General features: G+C 35.1%; 1 protein-coding gene across 2 annotated transcripts in view; it reads left to right on the forward strand.

Moving 5' to 3' along the window:
• The window catches only part of LOC145725449 (nephrin-like), a 378,014-nt gene extending 363,931 nt beyond the window's left edge, over nucleotides 1-14,083 (forward strand). Inside the window, exon 15 of one of the 2 annotated variants that reach the window (XR_014177277.1) lies at nucleotides 1-263. Coding sequence is in view for 1 of the 2 variants with exons in the window: in XM_081974215.1 (XP_081830341.1) it covers nucleotides 13,723-13,892 (170 nt within the window). In the remaining variant the exon portion in view is untranslated. Of the gene's footprint in view, nucleotides 264-13,722 lie in introns of those variants that run through there. The other variant, XM_081974215.1, reaches the window with a different exon arrangement.
• Nucleotides 14,084-20,495: the final 6,412 nt, after the last annotated feature.

Consider the following 20,495-nt stretch of genomic DNA (forward strand, 5'->3'; position numbering starts at 1 on the left):
GTTCTACAAACTTTAGAGGTCCGCTGAACAGAAGCATCGGAGGCACCCAATCCTGCTTCATCAACAGTTCCGGGCGAGATGAACCACGATTCTGCTGAGTCAGCATGACAGATTCTGCATCCTCTCCATCAACGTGAAATTGAGTGTGTGGAATATCACATTTCTTCCAACTATCATAAATTTGGTTTTGCCTTTCTACATTGACCCGATTTAGTATATTATGGAGACCATGTGCATTATCTGCCAGTATCACGGTGTCATCCGCATACCAGATATTGGTAATGAAGATTCCATTTACTTTAATTCCACAGGGACTGTTTCAGACTGACTCAGAGAATTCTGTTCCTATGTTGAACAACACGTTCTGGTTCTTCTATTTTCTAATTTGAAAATCTTTGGCTGTTCCGGCGTTACCAATTCGAATAATCTTTACTATCTACTTTTTGATGCCATGATACAGATTAGCGATCAACCCTATATGTTTTCCATCCACTCCCAAATCTCTAAGCGAGCTATGTTTGTCAAATTCATAGCCGTTGAAACGCATAGATGATATATTTTCTTTAATTTTGACAGTTTGGACTGGAGACTTCCACAGCTTCCACAGTTCCAAATCTGTTCTTAAATCCGAATTGACTTACTCCACTTACTTCCTCACATTTTTGGTACCTTTTGTGTAGAGTATCTATCTATCTATTTAACCTTCTTCAGTCCATCTTTGGACCTCACCCAAGTGTTTCCATTCTTCCCTGTCTGTCGCCTTGTTCTTCCATTTAGTTCTAGTGAGTTTCTTCAGGTCATCTGTCCACCTCAGCAGGGGTCTTCCTCTGGTTCTTTTATTCTTCCAGGGTCTCCAGTTTAGAATACATTTGTTCCATCAGTCAGATCAGTCGTCCTTTTGTCTGGCATTGTGATGGATGAATTTCTATTTTAAACTTGCTTTTGACGTAGTTTTGTCGTGCAGTGTCGTCTGCGTATTGTATAATATGTATGCTGTTTTGTCGATTTGGTTTTTGTCCTGCTTGTTGTGGTTATAGGTATATGTCGTGGCAGTATAGGTTGTAAAGTTAGTAAATAATATATTTTGCAATTTGTTAAATGTTACAGGAAGAAAATTTTATTTTAGACAACATCAAATCCTTATGCAACCAAATTCAAACGCACCGTTACAAGTAATACTTCAAATTGGACTTTAGTTCTATACAGGGTGGTCCAGTTTTAAATGTCAATAATTCACCAATCCATAGCCAATTAAAAAATAAGTTGACATTCATTATGTCATTTTCCTGAAAAGTGCTTCCTAAGGAAAATACAGTCCTTCAAATTTCTGTTTAAAAAATCGTTTTTTTTTGTCATAACTGTCAGACCGTTGGAGCAATATTTATCAAATTTGGAACAAGCACTTTATTACACGTTATTACGGTCAAAGACCCAAAACTAACCTAACCCAACTTAAAAATTGTCTTGAAAACGGAAAATTCACTTAAGAAGTTTAAAAAATATTATTGTAGCCAGTTTTCATAGTTTCCAGGCAAATCGAGAGACTCTAATACTAAAAATTGACTTGTAGACATAAAAACTACTTTTTCAAGAATTTGTTACTACAAATTCATACATTTAAACCTTATAAATTGACTTGAACCCCAAAATGTGACTGAACTAATGAAAAGTGACATCAGAAGCTTAAAATTTGCATTTGAAGTAAGTTTTCATAATTTGAAGACAAATTTCAATATTTTAGTCTGGAAAATAGTCTTAGATGTAGGACATTGACATTAGATTCATGAAATTTGTCTTGAAAACTAACTTTTCGTGCTTTTTACTTTGCTTTTCATTTTCTTCGAATTCTGGACTATTTTTAGTGCTTCAAAAGTGCTTTCAGCTTGGAAAATCGAGTTTCAAGACTATCTTCACCAAGTTATTGACATAGCAAACTTAAAAAACAATTTTTACATTCTTCATAGACTTAAAATGGCATTCGAAGATTTGTCACTATTAAATCGACTTCTAGACACCTCAGTGCTAAAAATTCGGGTATTTCTTACTAAACTAGACTATTTTTAGTGTTTTAAGGCTGTTTTCAGTGCATCAAATCGAGTTTCAAGACTATCTTTACAAAGTTTTTGACTTATCAGGCCTAAAAGCCAGTGTGTCCACTGACCATAGTCTTGAAAATGTTATTTCAAGCTTCTTCACTATTAAATTGACTTCTACACTCATAGGTGCAATAAATTGTAGCATCTCTAAGAAATTCAGACTGTTTTTATTGCTTTTTAAGACTGAAAAATCGAGTTTAAAACTATTTCCAAAAGTCAAGTTTCTTCAGTAATAAAAGTAAAAAATTTTGGTACCAAATGCTACAATAATAGTCTTGAGAATTAATTTTTAGAAATAAAATGTCCGAAAAATTAGTTTACTTCTAGACTTGTTTTCCAGTCCAGAAAATTGAGTTGTACACCAATTAAAGTCTTGAAAATATACTTTTGGACTCTCTTTAGTCCTAGTAAAGTCAGTTCTAGCATTAAAAGTCAACTTTTATATTAATTTTAGTAGTAAGAAATGAGTTTCATGCACAATACAATCTTTGTCTTGATTTCCGGATTTTTTTTGTTCTTGAATGCCAGTTTCAGACACTCAACCAGGATGGCAGTCTGAGAAAGCGAATCATAAGACTATTCCTAGTAGTAAAAAAGTTTTTAGACTATTCAGTACAAATTTGGACTTTCACAATCTTGGATGTTCAGTTTTAAACTATAAAACGATTTTTTAAATTGAAATTTGGAGGACTGTATCTTCCTTAGGAAACGTTTTTCAGAAAAATGACATAATGCAAGTCAACTTATTTTTTGATTAGCTATCAAATGGTGAATTATTGACACTTAAAACTGGACCACCCTGTATAATTCTCAGTTTAATCCCCTTTAAGCAATATTTCGTAGTCCCTATTATTCTCAGTCATAATAGCAGCAACAACGGACAATTGCTTTGCATGGCAAAATATTAGCTGTGCTAAGGGAGCTAATTAATTAACTTATTGTTCTATATGGATAATCGATTTGTTTGCGAGATAAAGTCAATCAAAAACTCTCTTAAGACCTGACAAATACACAAATAAATGTGAATGTTTTTGATAAATTGCCCTCAATCAACCAAATTATTGACAAACACCGGTTCCTGCGGAAACCCCGTGTAAACATCAAAAATAAAACGCAAAGCTTATAACGGATTCGATTTCGAATCGTTTTAATATAATAACTGAACCGAGAACGATTCAATTTATACTGTATCCATCAAGTAAAGGGGAGAAAACAGGGCCAGGCAAAGCCGAAAAACCCATTCAATCACGCACACATCACCTCACCAACCCAAACAAATCGCACTTTCTCCAATAAATTGGCCGGTTCCAGGGGAAAGCTTGTGTCTGGAAAATAAGTTTCTCGAGCTCACGGTAATCAGTCAATACGGGAAAACTTCCTGCGGGACGGATGTCGCTTTTTAGGGATTATGCTTGCTTGTGCGAGACAGTCGATCAGCAATTTCATTATGTTGTGGAGACGTTCCCCTGTTCAAACTTCAGCGCTAATAAAATTCTATATATAGAATTTTGAGTGAAGAGAGAAGACCTGCAAGGTTGATTAAATGGGGAAAGTTTTTAGAGAATTTAATGAGAAACTCATCATACTAGGTTTGTTAATCTTAACTGCTTTTAGTGTTTTATAAACTCGTGGAAATTATGGGTAGTGATGTAAAGAACGATCCACAGCAAATAGTCGTAAATGTTTTCACAATAATTGAAAAAAAGACTCTAGGCACTCTTCTTCTTCTTATCTCATTGCCTTATCCGTTGCGGACGTTGGCTATTGGCTGCGCTTCTAAACAGGTCGACAGATGACAATCCAAACCACTGGCGTAGGTTGTGCAACCAAGAATGTCGCCTCCTCCCTGGTCCTTTCTTGCTATCCACCTGGATAACCAACTGGAGAAGGCGGTATTTTTCATGCCTTAGTATGTGGCCAAAATACTACAGCTTCCGTTTTTTTACGGTAAAGACGACTTCCTTCTCTTTCCCTAGTCTCTGCATGACTTCCATGTTGGTGATATGGTCCGTCCAGGATATTTTCAAAATACGCCGATATGTCCACATTTCGAAGGATTCCAGTCTTTTTAAAGTGGCCTCAGTTGCCTCTAGACCATACAACAAAACAGAAAATATGTAACACCTGACTAGCCTTAATTTTAGTTGTAGAGAAATATCTTTGCTGGTAAATAGTTTCTTCATGTTATTAAACGCAGCCAGTGATCGCATTTCTGATGCCTGGTCCCATTTCGCGTTAACTGTGGTTCCGAGATATGTGTACGTTTCCACCTGCACCATGTCCTGACCGTTTATCGTTAGACCCACTTGTGGATGCTGACTTTTGCTAATATTCATATGTTTTGTTTTTGATATATTCAGGGAGAGTCCATATTTTCCACTTGCTATGTATATGTTTTGCATAATATTTTGTAGCTCTTCTGTCGGCATATCTAATGTTGTTGATTGCTTTTCCAAAGATTTCTTCAGAGTATAGGTTGAATAAGAGAGGTGACAGAATGCACCCCTGTCGCACTCCCTTTCTGGCAGTTTTGGCAATTTTGTTGGATCTTTGTTCTTGTAATTCCTTCTTTCTTCGATCATGTCGAGGATTTCATCTGTCATCCATTCCTTCTTCTTTATACGGTCTTGCTTTAAATACGTTGTGCATGTTTCTTCAATGACGTCTTTAATTTTGTCCCACTTGCAGATTTCATCCACTATAGAACTGTTTATGTCTTTTATAAGCAAGTAAGTAAGTAAGTATTTATTTAGCATCAATGCTACAAAAGATACATGTTATAAAAAGGTCACTTAACTATAAGAATAAACTAAGTTTTGAGTCTTATCTAAATGAGAACACTAATGTCTAAAACTAAACAAGCAATGTAAAAATAAAATAAAACACACACTCACAAATTAAAACTAAATAAAATGAACAAATCCTACAACCTATCTATAATAAATTTTTTTAAAAGCCTCCTAAACTGTGTCAAATTATCGCAGGTTTTAATAATCACAGGTAGTTTATTAAATTCTATTAAGCCTTTATATACAGCACAGAGTTGAGCAACTGATTCGTGTTACATCTGTTTGTCAGTATAAAATCTGTACGATTTCTTGTACCATAATTGTGTACATCTTCAAAAACTGTTAACTTATCGCAGATATAGTCAGGTAAAAAACGTTTCTTTAATTTAAAAATAAACAAATAAACACTAAACATAATTCTTTGGTTGACAGACAGCATATTTAGGACACTCAACATAGACTTCACAGAAGTATAATGATTACATTTTAAAATCAGTCTCATTGCTCTGTTTTGGATTATTTCCAATTGATTTATCTTGTATTGGGGTAAATTGAACAGCAATGTTGAGCAGAATTGCAAATGTGGAACCGCAATGGCATTATACAACATTAATTTTGTACTCATTGACAAATTTTTCCCAATCCTTGTTAAGAATCCAACTTTTTTTGCGAATTTTCTCATTATATAATCGACATGAGAATGGAAATTTAAGTTGGCATCCAAAATTACACCCAGATATTTAATATCTTTTTCATAAAGAATATTTTCCCCGTTTACAGTTATTTTTACATTGTGAATGTCTTCCTGGTTTATTTTCGATTTTTTGCTAAATACACAGAATTTTGACTTATTTGTATTTAAGCTTAGTTTATTATTACAGAGCCAGTTAAATAGTTCATTAAGTTCATTGTTTATAATAATTGACGTTTCGCGGAGATTTTTCCCTATTATATAAATCATGGTGTCGTCTGCAAATAAAACTATCTTACATCTTTTAAGCGCGTAGAGCATATCATTAATATATAACAAAAATAGTAATGGACCCAAAACTGTGCCTTGCGGCACACCAAACATTACATCAATAACGTTAGACATATCATTTTTAAACTTAACCCGTTGGACTCTATTTGACAAATACGATTCAAACCATTTTAAAACACCATCCCTAATTCCTAGATGTTCCAATTTTTTAATTAAAATGTTTCTATCAATAGTTTCAAACGCTCTCTTAAAATCTAAAAAAACCGCCAATACAAAATTATCACAGTCAAGAGCTTTCAGAAAATTATCACATATATCAACAACCACAGTTTCACATGAGTGATTCTCGCGAAAACCCGATTGATAAGGAACTATTATCGAATTTTCAGTACAAAATTTAAGAAGTTGTTCCTTAACACAAACTTCGAGGAGCTTTTCATACTCGTACTTAAGGATAACTGTACTTATTGTTTTACATCAGGATTGTGAAGCTTTCTAATGTTTATTTTGGTATTGTTAGGTCTCACTATTTTAAAACGCCTCAGTTTAACTTCCATTTTGCATACCAGTGGGTTATGATCGGAATGAACGTCTGCCCCAAGATAGATTTTCGCTGATTTGATTGCGTTTCTATATTGTTTTGGTATCATGATGAAATCAATTTGGTTTCTTACAAATGTTACCGCTGAGTCTGCTGGGGATTTCCCAAAAGAAGCTTGAAAAACGTGTTGCTTAGCACCAGCTCCTCTTCCTGACAGAAGCCTACCAGAAGGGGTCCTCTTTCATTTCTAATTCCTAGTCCAAAATCGCCAGCAATGTCAGATATTCGCCCGTTTCCAACTTTTGCATTTAAGTCACTCATTATCAGTGTTACGTTCTTCTTTGTCAGTTCAATCACTGTCTCCAGCTGTTCGTAGAACTCTTCGATGATTTAGGTCATCCTTATCAGCCGTTGGAGCGTATACTTGAATTATATTTAAGTCCAGTGGGTATGCTTTCAATTGCATCAACAACATTCTGCCAGAGAAGGGGGTAATGGATTTAACTGTCGGTAAAATATTTGGAGCGACAATTATGCCATTTCTGTTGTGTAGTGTCATTGCCGGAGTAGTAAATTGCATTTTCTTCTACTTTACATTGTCCATTGCCAGGCCAGTGGGTTTCACTTACGCCGAGAATATCTATTCCCAGTTTTTTCATTTCTGCGACAACATTGTGCGATTTGCCCCTTTCATACATGCTTCGCACGTTCCACGTGCCAATTTTGATCCTCCCGGGGATTCTTCGCACCCTTTGCCTATTTAAGCGCTGCCGGGAACTAAGGGCCGTTTCTGTATTGTCTTCTACCATGTTAACTATTCTCGGAAATTATAATGAGGTGGTTTTCTCTTGCCTTCCTCATCGCAGTCTTGTAGCCGATTGAACCGTTCTGACAAGTTTCTGAGTGTGAGCCTCACTTCAGTTCTGAGGCTGCTGCTTCCCCACGTCAGTACTAGTTTTGGACCGCCCAGGGTATTTTATTTCTCCAGTACCACCCATATCTGGGAGGCATTCTTCTATCCGCCACCTGGGGAGGCACCCGATGGAGGACTAGCAACCCCACACGGGCTCCAAACTCTATGCACACCTTCAATTATTATTTGAATTATTTTTTAATTTTGTTATAGGCCCTATACAAAATTAGTTACATTTTTGCATAAATATACAGGGTGGTCCAGTTTTAAGTGTCAATAATTCACCATGTGATAGCCCATCGAAAAACGCTTTCTAAGGACGATTCAGTACTCCAAATTTCAGTTTAAAAAAATCGAATATTGACATTTAAAACTGGACCACCCAGTATTAGCTTTATGAGTAAAGCTTTCAATTCAGCTTAAATATAGGAAACACAAAATTTATGTTAAACTTAAGCCTTTGTCTAACTGCCAGTATATTCAAAAGATTTAACATAATTCTTAACATAACATAACATAGATTTAACAGGAGTATAACGATTGCACTTTTAAATGATTCTCAGGGTTCTATTTTGGGATTTTTCTACATATTTGGTCTAGTTTGTATTGTGGCAAGTTAACCAATAAAGTTTAACTAAATAGTAAAAATAGATATAGGTTATTATTATTACATTCACAACGTTAAAGTTGAGAGAAGTTTGCAGTTTCTGTTTGCTTTTTCTTGTGTTGGTTTATGGTAGACCGTAAATCCAATACTTCTGCTCTAAATTCAGTTTTGTGCTGTCAAAATGTCAATCAAAGATAGAATATAATAGGCACTTAAATGTTTTGAATACAACAAATAAAGAAACATAAGTCATTTTTGTTTAGTTTTCCGCCTATGCGAGTATCTTTTATTTTCACGGTATAAAACCAGAAGTAGACAGAACATAATCACCAAGCTACATTATTTAACTATAGCGAGTAAGTAGAGAACAGTTTCCAAACAGAATTCGTCGTAAAACTATTTGTTTTAAGAAGAAACCGTTCGCGTCCTTAAAACATTTACACCGTACATTACTTTCCGGTTCGGTAAAGTACAGGTTGAAGACCCCGAGGTGCTTAAAACCCACCTAGCGTAAATTATTAAAGACCTGGAAAGCGAGTCCTAGGAATAGAGAATACAACTTTATAAATGGGCGTGTTGTCGAGGGGTAAGACAGGCACATTTTTCCGGTTTTTTAGCTTCGAATTGTGACATTTTACGTTTTTCATGTAGAAAAAACATCACCTCAAAATAGAGAGTTATTTTCACCTACTCGCTTAAGTTAAAAGTTTTGGTTTTTAGTTACAATATCAAAATACAGGGTGTATTCCGTAGTTGACTGTACCCATTTTGCAGTTGATTCAATGAATGTCATTACATTACATTGTTAAGAAGGATAAATTAAAAATACTTTTCCCAAATAAACAGCAACTGTGTGTTTACGCAGTTTGCAAACATCGGTTTGACCCCGTTGCATATCATGCGCACAGCGAGCCGCAAATTGCAAAATATTCTCGTTCTCAAATTTTTACGGTCCTAGCAGAGTACGATATAGTAGCCAACTTTACAAGAACGTTTAAAGAAACAGAATATTATGACATTCAACAGACTAATCGAATTGGCAACGTTGTTGATGAGGTGAAAAACTATTATAACTCCTATTTGAAAAGTGTGAGATATAAAGATTATTTGAATATTTAGGTAAAGCAAACTCATTGACACACTAAAACCATAATACACGGTGGTCCAGTTGTAAATGTCAATAATTTACCATTCGATAGCCCATCAAAAAATAAGTTGACATGCATTGTCATTTTCCTGAAAAATGAAAGGAAAATACTGTCGTTTAAAATTCAGTTAAAAAAGTCAGTTTCTTGTCATAACTGTCAGTTGGAGCAATTTTGATCAAATTTGGAACAAGTACTTATGAAATTAATACTCCTAATGACGTTTATCAAAACTGTCCAGTGGCATAAATACAGAAAGATCGTTTTAATTTTCGGCCTTATTTCCTACATCACTAGATATTTTTCAAAAATTACACTTTTTTACTTTTCTTGTTCAGTTTGAAAAAATAAGTAGGTTAGTCAGGCTATCTACTTCTTATAAAATTCTGATTTGAAACTTCGTTTACGAGATAATTGAGTTATTACATTCAAAGAACCAAAACCAACCCAACCCAACTTAAAAATTGTCTTGGAAACAGTCAAAATTGACTTGAGGGGCTTAAAAACTGTCTTTGTAGTCAGTGGTCATAGTTTTCAGGTAAGTTGAAGAATTTTAGTATTGAGAATTGACTTGTAAACATGAAAAATTTTCATATTTGAAACCACAGTTCAATACGTTAGTATTGAAAATAGTTTTAATATAGATATTGACATTATTATATTAAAAATAGTTTTAATATAGATATTGACATTAGATTTATGAAAATTAACTTGAAGACTAACTTTTCAAGCTTCTTTACTTTACTTTTCATTTTCTTAGAACTCTGGACTATTTTTAAGGTTTTTACACTGCTTTCAGCTTGGAAAATCAAGAATATCTTCGACAAGTTTTTGACATTGCAGACTTAAAAACAATTTTAACATTATCCATAGGCTTAAAAATGGTTTTTCAAAGCAATTTCAAACTTTGTCACTATTAAATTGACTTATTAGACACTTCAGTGTTAAAAATTCGACCATTTCTTACAAATCTAGACTTTTTTAGTGCTTTAAGGCTGATTTTAGCCTGAAAAATAGAGTTTTAAGGCTCTTCTCGATCTTCACAAGGTTTTGACTTATCAGGCCAGTTTGTACAGTGTCCATTAGTCTTGAAAACGTAATTTCAAACCTCTTGACTATTTAATTGACTTCTACACTCATCGGTGCAACAAATTGGAGCATTTCTAAGCAATTCGGACTGTTTTTAGTGTTGTAACACTAAAAATCGTGTTTCAAACTATTTATATTAGTGAATATAGTGAAATTTAAGTTTCAGACACTTCAGTACGCTAAATGCTACGATATTAGTCTTGAACACTATTTTTTAGAATTGAAATAGTCCGAAAATTTAATTTAAACTGTTACCAGTGTTTAATTGAATTCTAGACTTATTTTAATCCAGAAAATTGAGTTGTACATCAAATAAAGTCCTGAAAATAGACTTTTGGACTATCTTTAATCATAGTAAAGTCATTTCTACCTTTAAAATTAACTTTTAGACTACTTTTAGTAGTAAAAAATGACAGTTTCAGACACTCGACAATCAGTTTTACACTACTTATAGTCTAAAAAATTTCAGTTCTGACAGTTATAGCAAAAGAGGAGGAGTTCTGTCTTCCTTAGGAAACGGTTTTCAGGAGAATGACATAATGCATGTCAACTTATTTTTTTCTGGACTATCGAATGGTGAATTATCGACACTTAAAACTGGACCACCCTGTATATAAGGTGATTTCTTCTTCTTAATTAGGTTACAAAATATGAATAACAACAAACAATCACAAGTTGTTCAAAATGTTGCTGTTTTACACACATCTGTGTTGGGGGCTGGTTAATTGCCAAAAATTTTCAAAAGAAGACACCTGATAAAAGAAGAGCGGAAAAATGTGTTGAACCGATTGAGCTTGCTGATGGTTCGGAAATTTTAAAGAAAACAAACTGATAGAAAAGAGCGAAAAACTGCGTTGATTGTTCACTAATTGCTGGAATATTGCAAAAGAAGGGTAACGACTGATTAACTCCATCTCTGGAGTAAATGCTTCTTTCCGCAAAACTTTTGATAGAAAACTATTAGTTTAGCCACTTTTTATAGGAGCTTTTTCTTCTTCTTCTTCTACTTGTCAGAGATCTAGATGATCTGTTGATTCCAGACATGCCTCTGTATTATTTCCTAAGATGTGGACTTTCAGCTGTCTCTCCATCTCTTTGGTGATCTTCCGGTGGTCCTTCTAACTTTTTAATCTAAATTAAGCGTAAATAATTAACAAAACATAAGCCTTCTTAGCTGCTATTGGTTTTTGCTATGACAACATCTAAAATTAACCTAATTTTATTGACTTATTTAGAAAACGCTTGGTGATCCTAAATCAACTCATCAATATAATATCAAGTTTATATTTCTTTTGAAATTATAGTTTGAAACACAAGGTGTGATCACCTCAAATATTTGTTATTTTAATAACGCAGAAATGTTTTACTTTTTCTTCTATCGCAAGCTCTAAACAAAATATCCTACATTTCAAAAAAATGTGCAAACACGAACACACTGAAGCTTCTCTTATTTTAACCACATAGCATGACATTATAAGTATGAGCATATTTTCTTAAGGCCGTTATTTGTCGCAAATGTTTTCTAACAGACTGTTTAAAAAAATGTTATTCTGGAAGGAACTAAAGTGCTTTTTACTCGTCGTTGTTACCTTTTTAGCTTTAAACCTAAACACACCAAAGCATGAGCAATTCAGTAATTTTAACAAGTCATCAATGAATTATCAAATAGTTTGTACTTACATTTGTTAGACGATGAGGGCAGCTTATTATTTCATTAATTTAGGAACACGGTGTGGGTTGCATAATTCGGGACGACTACATAGTGTGGCACGAGACGGAGTCTCCTGACCGTCTCCCTTACTAACGGATGTCGAACCTTATTTATACCAAATTTGTTCAGTGAAGAAATCTATTGTTTGTCGCTTGTTTTCATATTCCTACATAGCAGCAGTGATGATTTGTCAGCCGCTAAAAATGGGCATGATGCAGTACTTGCAACCTGATTGCAACTTTACCTCGTGCATTTTGTGACAATATCAAAGTCAATTTTGTTAAATGGAAACCCCTCTTTTTTGTAATTTGATTCAGTTCTCTACAAAATTCTAATGATTTTTTATGTATTATACCCTATTATAGATTTTGTCCGGTTGACAATGCACTACGGTCTTGAGGCCTATTGTTACTAAAATCTGGGTTCAGGCTAGTCTCATCACCTCCAGTCTCAAAGCCTTAATCCAGCAGCTGAGTCCATCACTGATGATGCTGCTACCAAAAAAGTTGGTCCTTATGTTTGAGACTGCATCTCATTCACAAAGCAGGTCTTCAGAAATTTCTTCCTCATCCCCACAGAATCTGCAGTCTCCGTGATTTCCTAGGCCTATCCGCTTCAGGTGGCCTCTCAAGCGACAGTGACCTCTGAGAGGAAACCTGTCAGTAAACGTAGGTTTCCCTTGCTCAATTTTACCAATTCATTACACCTTAAAGTGCGTCAGTCCAGTGAGTTGTTCCCAAAGCTTGGCTTTTTCGTGTTCCTCTTTCAATTTGAGTGTGTGTGTAACCGATTCATTGGTCCACTCTCTCTTGTTGCTTAACTTTCGGATACATCAGATGTGGAATGCTTTTTGATAGAGATATCCAAGCTCTCCTACTTACCAGCAATCCTCCTCCAACTCCGTTCTCAGTCATTCTAAACAAAACTGCCTCAGCGGATCCCTGCACCGTGAGGTCAAGCCAGGCCAGCCTTTGTATTTTGCTAGGGTTTGCCTAGCAGTACCTTATACTTATTTTCAATGGTTCTCGCTAAATTGGCCTCTAAAAATCGTGTAGAAAACCTTCTTTAACCTTTTTCGCGACACATCACATTGTTGCCGTCGTCAAACAACCAAATAGTAGATAACGTCAAACTCAGTTGAACTTAATATACTACTTCTCTGCATTTTTAAGCTTTTAAGTATAGTTTTCTATTCTAAGAATTGTGTAAAATAGTAATTTCCATACACCATTAAATAGGGTATATGTCACATCAAAAATGATTAGAATTTTGTAGAGAACGAAACAAAATTACAAAACAGAGGTGTTATCCTATTTTCGTTTGACTTTCCAGACACATCGTTTTACTATCAACAATTCCTAAACTAGATTTTTTCAATTTTAGGGGTTAATTTCATAAAAACGAAATAGAATAGCTATTTATGTAACCAGTTATGAAAAGTTCGATTTTGTGTAACGAATGAATGAGTTACACAATAAGACATTTTCGAAACGTGTTGCATACATAATTTTTTCTAATTTTGACCAAAAAGCGGTAAAAACCATCTTTTAAAGTGATTTAACACAAATATTCACTTTCATAGCACCTTGTATAAATTGTGACAACGACATGTTATGATGGATGTCGCCCATATGTTTCTACGGAAATGCATAAAAACAGGAAGTGATGAAATGAACTTTAAAAAACTAGTTACATAAAGGGATACTTTTCGTAACTAGTTACGAAAAGTAAAACGTTTTGTCACTCTAATCAGTTTTGAAAAGTGTCACTTTATATGCCAAAATTAGAAAAAGTTAGTAATTTAGTATTTTGATAATTAAAATCTAAAACACGTTTATTTGCTTTTCAGAGAGTCTAATTGACTCATCCTTACCACCGTACACAATCACGGCCCGACCTCAAAGCAAACGGGATTCGGCCACTCAGATGCCGGTGAAGCCGTACCACGTGACTTGGGCCCCGATGCCTCGCAACTCTTCCACACAAACCCATCTGCACCACAAAGAAAGTTCCGTCTAGCCCCCAATTGATGATCTACAACGATGACGACGCGTCTCCGGCGAATTTATTCAACCCCAATCAGAAGTCTCGGCACCGGGACCAATACCACCTGTGATATTTGTGAATATCTCATATTTTTAAGTAATAAGTATCAGAAACTGATGTTAATCTGTTACCATTTCTTGTCAATGAAATGTCGTTTAAATGTGTCTGAGTTGGCTTTTTATTTCATTCTTATTAACTATTGTGAGATCCTTTGACGTTCACGATTCCCAGATTGATACTACTCACTACTAGAGCAGTGAAAAATCCCAAAGTTTTGCTAGAAAATAAACTGCTCGTCAAAAAGAATGGGACAGCAAAATTTTAGCTCTTTTGGTTTGGTGATTAAGAGCCGTTTACAAATTTTATTGCAAAATTTCAAAAATGGTGTCATTTCTACTTCTCTTGTTAATCACTTTTTTAAATCTTTTATGGAAAAAGAAAAGGATTGAAGGTTACACTTTAAAACTACCCAATTTAAGTAAAAAGCTTAATCTGCGTTAACCCAAAAAAAAATTACAAAAACCCTATTTAATATACGTAGTTCCCCACCCGGTAGTCTCAATTTGAAGCATGATAACTTGGCGACACATGTTTCTGCTTCTTCACTTCATCTAGCATGTAAATTCATATGATGAATGAAGATGAGATCATTCATGTTTGTTCTGCCTTTTTTTTAACTAGGAATAAACCACTTCTCTTTCTTTTTCAACATCTGCGCCAAAAAGTCTTAGATCTTCCTATTACATTGATACGTCGTTCACCATCTTAATCTGAATTTTCTTTTACCTAACCTAAGTATTGGGATTAAGTTTGATTTAAAAATTAATTGCAAGAAAATGCGATAATATTCAAATATTTTCTAGTACAAAATTGAATTTTGCGCCGTTGAAAAGAGCACTGTCCCATCCATCCAGATGCACGATAAACAGGTTGCTTAAGATTTTTCTCAGATGAGACAGAGATGACGCTTTTTTACAAAACCTTACTGGTTTTGTGTCAAAAGCACATACGCGTCTGAGAGAAAGCAAGATAGATTGTTCAATGTTAGGGAATGCTTCTAAGCATCCCTAACATTCGAGATCTTCAGCAATAGCCATCAAACACTGGTGTATCCACTGATGATTCAAAATGGCAATGAATGGGAATGTTCTTGAATGCTTCTGTCCAGTCTCAGGAATTGTTTAGACTTCACTGCATTAGACCACTCATCAATTTTTTGGCCTTTGATTGAGATCCCCATCAATATTGTCACGAATAGAAATTCGTATTTTGTAAAAAATATAAATTCATTAAAGCAGATAGTAAAAGATGGCGAGATAATAAAATGCACGAGGCAATGTTGCAAGTTGCTACACGTAAAATTTGGTTCAGAGGGTTGAGTTTAAATGTAAGTGAAAAAAAGCAATAAAATAGTAAACTCGAAATGTAACAGTCAAGCTCTGGTTCGGTAGATTAGTTCTTTTGATACGTGAGCAAACACTCGACTAACTCAGAGGGTTCAAAGCGCCACCGACTTTAAATGGCTAAAGATAATCACAACAGAAGTTACACTTACTTACGTAGTACTTACTACAGGGTGGTCCAGTTTTAAATGTCAATAATTCACCAATCCATAGCCAATTAAAAAATAAGTTGACATTCATTATGTCATTTTCCTGAAAAGTGCTTCTTAAGGAAAATACAGTCCTTCAAATTTCTGTTTAAAAAATCGTTTTTTTTGTCATAACTGTCAGACCGTTGGAGAAATATTGATCAAATTTGGAACAAGCACTTTATTACACGTTATTACGGTTAAAGACCCAAAACTAACCCAACCCAACTTAAAAATTGTCTTGGAAACGGAAAATTCACTTAAGAAGTTTAAAAAATATTATTGTACCCAGTTTTCATAGTTTCCAGGCAAACTAAAAGACTTTAGTTTTGAAAATTGAATTAGAAAAGATAAACATTTCAGAAGCTTAAAAATTGTGTTTGTAACCAGTTTTCATGCAAATCGAGAGACTTTAATACTAAAAATTGACTTGTAGACATAAAAACTACTTTTTGAAGAATTTATTACTACAAATTCATACATTTAAACCTTAAAAATTGACTTGAACCCCAAAATGTAACTGAACTAATGAAAAGTGACATCAGAAGCTTAAAATTTGCATTTGAAGTAAGTTTTCATAATTTGAGGACAAATTTAAATATTTTAGTCTTGAAAATAGTCTTAGAGGCAGGACATTGACATTAGATTCATGAAAATTGTCTTGAAAACTAACTTTTCGTGCTTTTTACTTTGCTTTTCATTTTCTTCGAATTCTGGACTATTTTTAGTGCTTCAAAACTGCTTTCAGCTTGGAAAATCGAGTTTCAAGACTATCTTCACCAAGTTATTGACAGCAAAATTAAAAAACAATTTTTACATTCTTCATAGACTTAAAATAGCATTCCAAGCTTTGTCACTATTAAATCGACTTCTAGACACCTCAGTGCTAAAAATTCGGGTATTTCTTAATAAACTAGACTGTTTTTAGTGTTTTAAGGCTGTTTTCAGTGCCTCAAATCGAGTTTCAAGACTATCTTTACAAAGTTTTTGACTTATTAGGCCTAAAAGCCAGTTTGTCCACTGACCATAGTCTTGAAAATGTTATTTCAAGCTTATTCACTATTCAATTGACTTCTACACTCATAGGTGCAATAAATTGTAGCACCTCTAAGAAATTGAGACTGTTTTTAATGCTTTTTAAGACTGAAAAATCGAGTTTAAGACTATTTCCAAAAGTCAAGTTTCTTCAGTAATAAAAGTAAAAAATGTTGGTACCAAATGCTACAATAATACGTCTTGAGAACTAATTTTTAGAAATAAAATAGTCCGAAAATTTAATTTACTTCTAGACTTGTTGTCCAGTTCAGAAAATTCAGTTGTACACCAATTAAAGTCTTGAAAATATACTTTTGGACTCTCTTTAGTCCTAGTAAAGTCAGTTCTAGCATTAAAAGTCAACTTTTATATTATTTTTAGTAGTAACAAATGAGTTTCATGCACAATACAATCTTTGTCTTGATTTCCGGACTTTTTTTAGTTCCTGAATGCCAGTTTCAGACAGTCAACCAGGATGGCAGTCTGAGAAAGCGAATCATAAGACCATTCCTAGTAGTAAAAAAGTTTTTAGACCATTCAGTACAAATTTGGACTTTCACAAGTCTTGGATGTTCAGTTTTAAACTATAAAACGATTTTTTAAATGGAAATTTGGAGGACTGTATTTTCCTTAGGAAACGTTTTTCAGAAAAATGGCACAATGCAAGTCAACTTATTTTTTGATTGGCTATCAAATGGTGAATTATTGACACTTAAAACTGGACCACCCTGTATAACCAATGCAGCTGTGAAGATAGCGAGCTAATTATGTGAGGATAATTAGCTTATTAAGGGACGCTGTGACCTGAGCATTAAAACAACTAGGTAAAATTCAATTAAATATATTGTCACGTTAAGGGGTAGCCCAGAGGGAAGAATACTCAGGTTTCCACAAGTAACCCACTTTATTTGAGAAGTTAAGACAGTTGGTATAGTAATCTTACCCCCAGATCGCCCAAATGGCGAAGAGCATGATGTGGGATGATGGTCAGAGTTGATGGGAGGTTCACGGAGGGCAAACGCTTTATCGGAGATGAATGAACCCTAGACTCGTGTCCGAGGGCATTCACCGGGCCGGTAAAGTCGTTATGGTTCTAGCAAAGGGAGGTAAGTAGGTAACGGCAACTCTAGCAGCACGCCCACACTATTTCCTTTGCTAGGGCTGATACTGGGGTGTGGCACTTGGTCACCTGATGCTCCACGTTTCGTTACACAAGAGGCATACCCAGACTAACCCAGAGATCAGTAAATGACCTCCCTCTGGGGAGGTACAATATTGACAGTACAATCAAAATCACAAGCTAAGTTAAATATTGTCACATTAAGGGGTAGCTCAGAGGAAAGAATACTCGGTCCATAGATAACTCGCTTTATTGCACTAAAACATACAGAGATCGCGGAGGGCAAACGCTTTAACGGGGATGAATGAACTATATCCTCTTGTCTGGTAACGACATTGTGGAAGTAGCAAAGTGAGGTAAGTAGGAATGGCAACTCTAGCTGCACGCCCACACTATTTCCTTTGCTAGGGCTGATACTGGGGTGTGGCACCTGGTCACCTGATGCTCCACGTTTCGTCTCCAGACTAACTCAGAGATCAGTTAGTGACCTGCCTCTGAGGAAGACCCCAGAGTTCGGTGATTTAGACGGTGCATCTTTTATATTCGTCAGCGACCTCATTATGCTAACCTTGCTGACTATGCTGGTTACTGGGTGTGCACCGTAACTACTAACACGGGTGCTACAATATCAATTAAGTTAAAACAGAAACAAAGGTAAAAAACCGCTGCTATCAATTGTGATGGCAGATTACTCGTTATTAGTTTGGTTCGGATAAATAGGCTTGCCTGACAACTCGACTCAGCCCCTCTGCAGGAACGGTATCTTTGTCCCTCACCCAAATTAAGCTGTTATGGCAATCGCGAGTACTGGTACGGATAGTTCTAATGGTAGCTACCCCGATGTCTAGCCCTATCGGTTCAGATTCGTAACCCTGGCGTTTGTTGCCCTAACCAAGGACCCCTGCCGCAAAACAAAGCACTAAAATCCGCATAAGCGACAAAAATACTTAAAAACTCGCAAAATCCTCAACAAGTGAGTAACAAAGAGTGGTTAAGTTGGCTTAAAAATGTAGATTAGTATGTTAATTAGCCTAAACATAAAGTGTTACATTAGAGGTGTAATCTTAGATTAAAGTGTTATTGTGTTGGGTGTTGCGCCTCTGAAATTTTTGTGGACGTCCTGTCCTTGTGGTCTGTGGCAGATTGCGTGGTGGTTTCCGGTGGATCGGCCTTGATCTGACGAATTTGAGTGCTGATGATGACAAAGGATCAATAAACAATTTGCACGTAGCATACGCTTTTTACTGAACTATCCTGTAAAATATTTGATACTTTGCGGTGTTGCCAGATCAGTCGGAAAGAACACCAACTTTCGATTTTTAAATAGAACACCCTGTTTCTAATCTCATTTTTGAATTCCTCGCAAGAAAGCTAATAATGGGCTCTATCTCACATAACGTAAAACTGCGTTTCAATGCATGAAATGAAAAAATATGTGGAATTAGTCCATTAATATTAATACTTCCCTATTCCTATCTTGTACCGCTTCTTAGATAATTCATAAAAATGGTGGATTTGTCAGCAAAACGGTAGTCTAAACCTTAATTAAATTCTCAAGTCCTGAGAGGTTTGTTCATGCGACCTCTTGTCCTCAGTTGGACAATACTATATGGCTGAAAAGCCCAGAAACAAAAAATGAAAAAACCTACAGGGTGGTCAATATTTATACCTTCAAGTCCGACAGATAGAAAAACTGCCGTTTTTAAAATGGATCCACAAATATATTCTGGTTTGTAATAAAAGAACAAATCCATGTACATTTACTATACCTAACTTCAACGGTTTCTGATTTATTAACAGTTTTTTTCTAATTTTGGCATATAAAGTGACACTTTTCAAAACTGATTAGGGTGGCAAAACGTTTTACTTTATGTAACTAGTTATGAAAAGTTCATTTCATCACTCCCTGTTTTTATGCATTTCCGTAAAAACATATGGGCGACATCCATCATAACATGTCGTTGTCAGTGTTTATACAAGGTGCTATGAAAGTGAATATTTGTGTTAAATCACTTTAAAAGATGGTTATTACCGCTTTTTGGTCAAAATTAGAAAAAATCATGTATGCAACACGTTTCGAAAATGTCTTATTGTGTAACTCATTCAAATTGTAGGACCTCGCTGCGCTCGCCCTACAAACATTCATTCGTTACACAAAATCGATCTTTTCGTAACTGGTTACATAAATAGCTATTTAATACAAACCATCAAAAAACCGATGGATCCATTTAAAAAAACAAACTTTTTGCAATTTTTCTATCTGTCCGACTAAATGGTAAATATTGACCACCCTGTAGGTTTTTTTTCATTTTCTGTCTCTGGGCTTTTCAACCATGTAGTATTGTCTAACTGAGGACAAAAAGTCCCATCATTTAATTAATGGCTACTGTTTTGCTGACAAATGACAAAAAGGTGTCAAAATTAGTACATAATACAGCAAATGTGAATTGTAAATAGCAATAATTGTTGAGTATGACGTAATGTAGTCAGAATAAGATGGCATCATTATATTATACTGTCAGTCTTCTTCTTCTAGTTGTGCATACGCGCATTGGCGATCCTTAATCGTATACTTGTGCCATTTGGAGGATGCCATCTTCTGGTTGGCGGAATCTCTTACTCCACACCAGTTTCTTATGTTTCGAAGTGTTGCTTTCTACCCGGGCCCCTCTTACCTTCTATCTTGCCTTGCAGGATCAACTTTGGAATTGAATATCTCAGGCCTCACAGAATATGACCACGATACGATATCTTTCGCACCTTGACGATTCCAAGCAACTCTCTCTGAACTTCAGCCATCCTCGACACCTCTTCGTTGGTTTTGCGCGTA

Source organism: Ips typographus, linkage group LG2 (assembly GCF_016097725.1).
Source record: "Ips typographus isolate SLU linkage group LG2, UJ_Ityp_2.0, whole genome shotgun sequence".
NCBI classification, from domain to species: domain Eukaryota; kingdom Metazoa; phylum Arthropoda; class Insecta; order Coleoptera; family Curculionidae; genus Ips; species Ips typographus.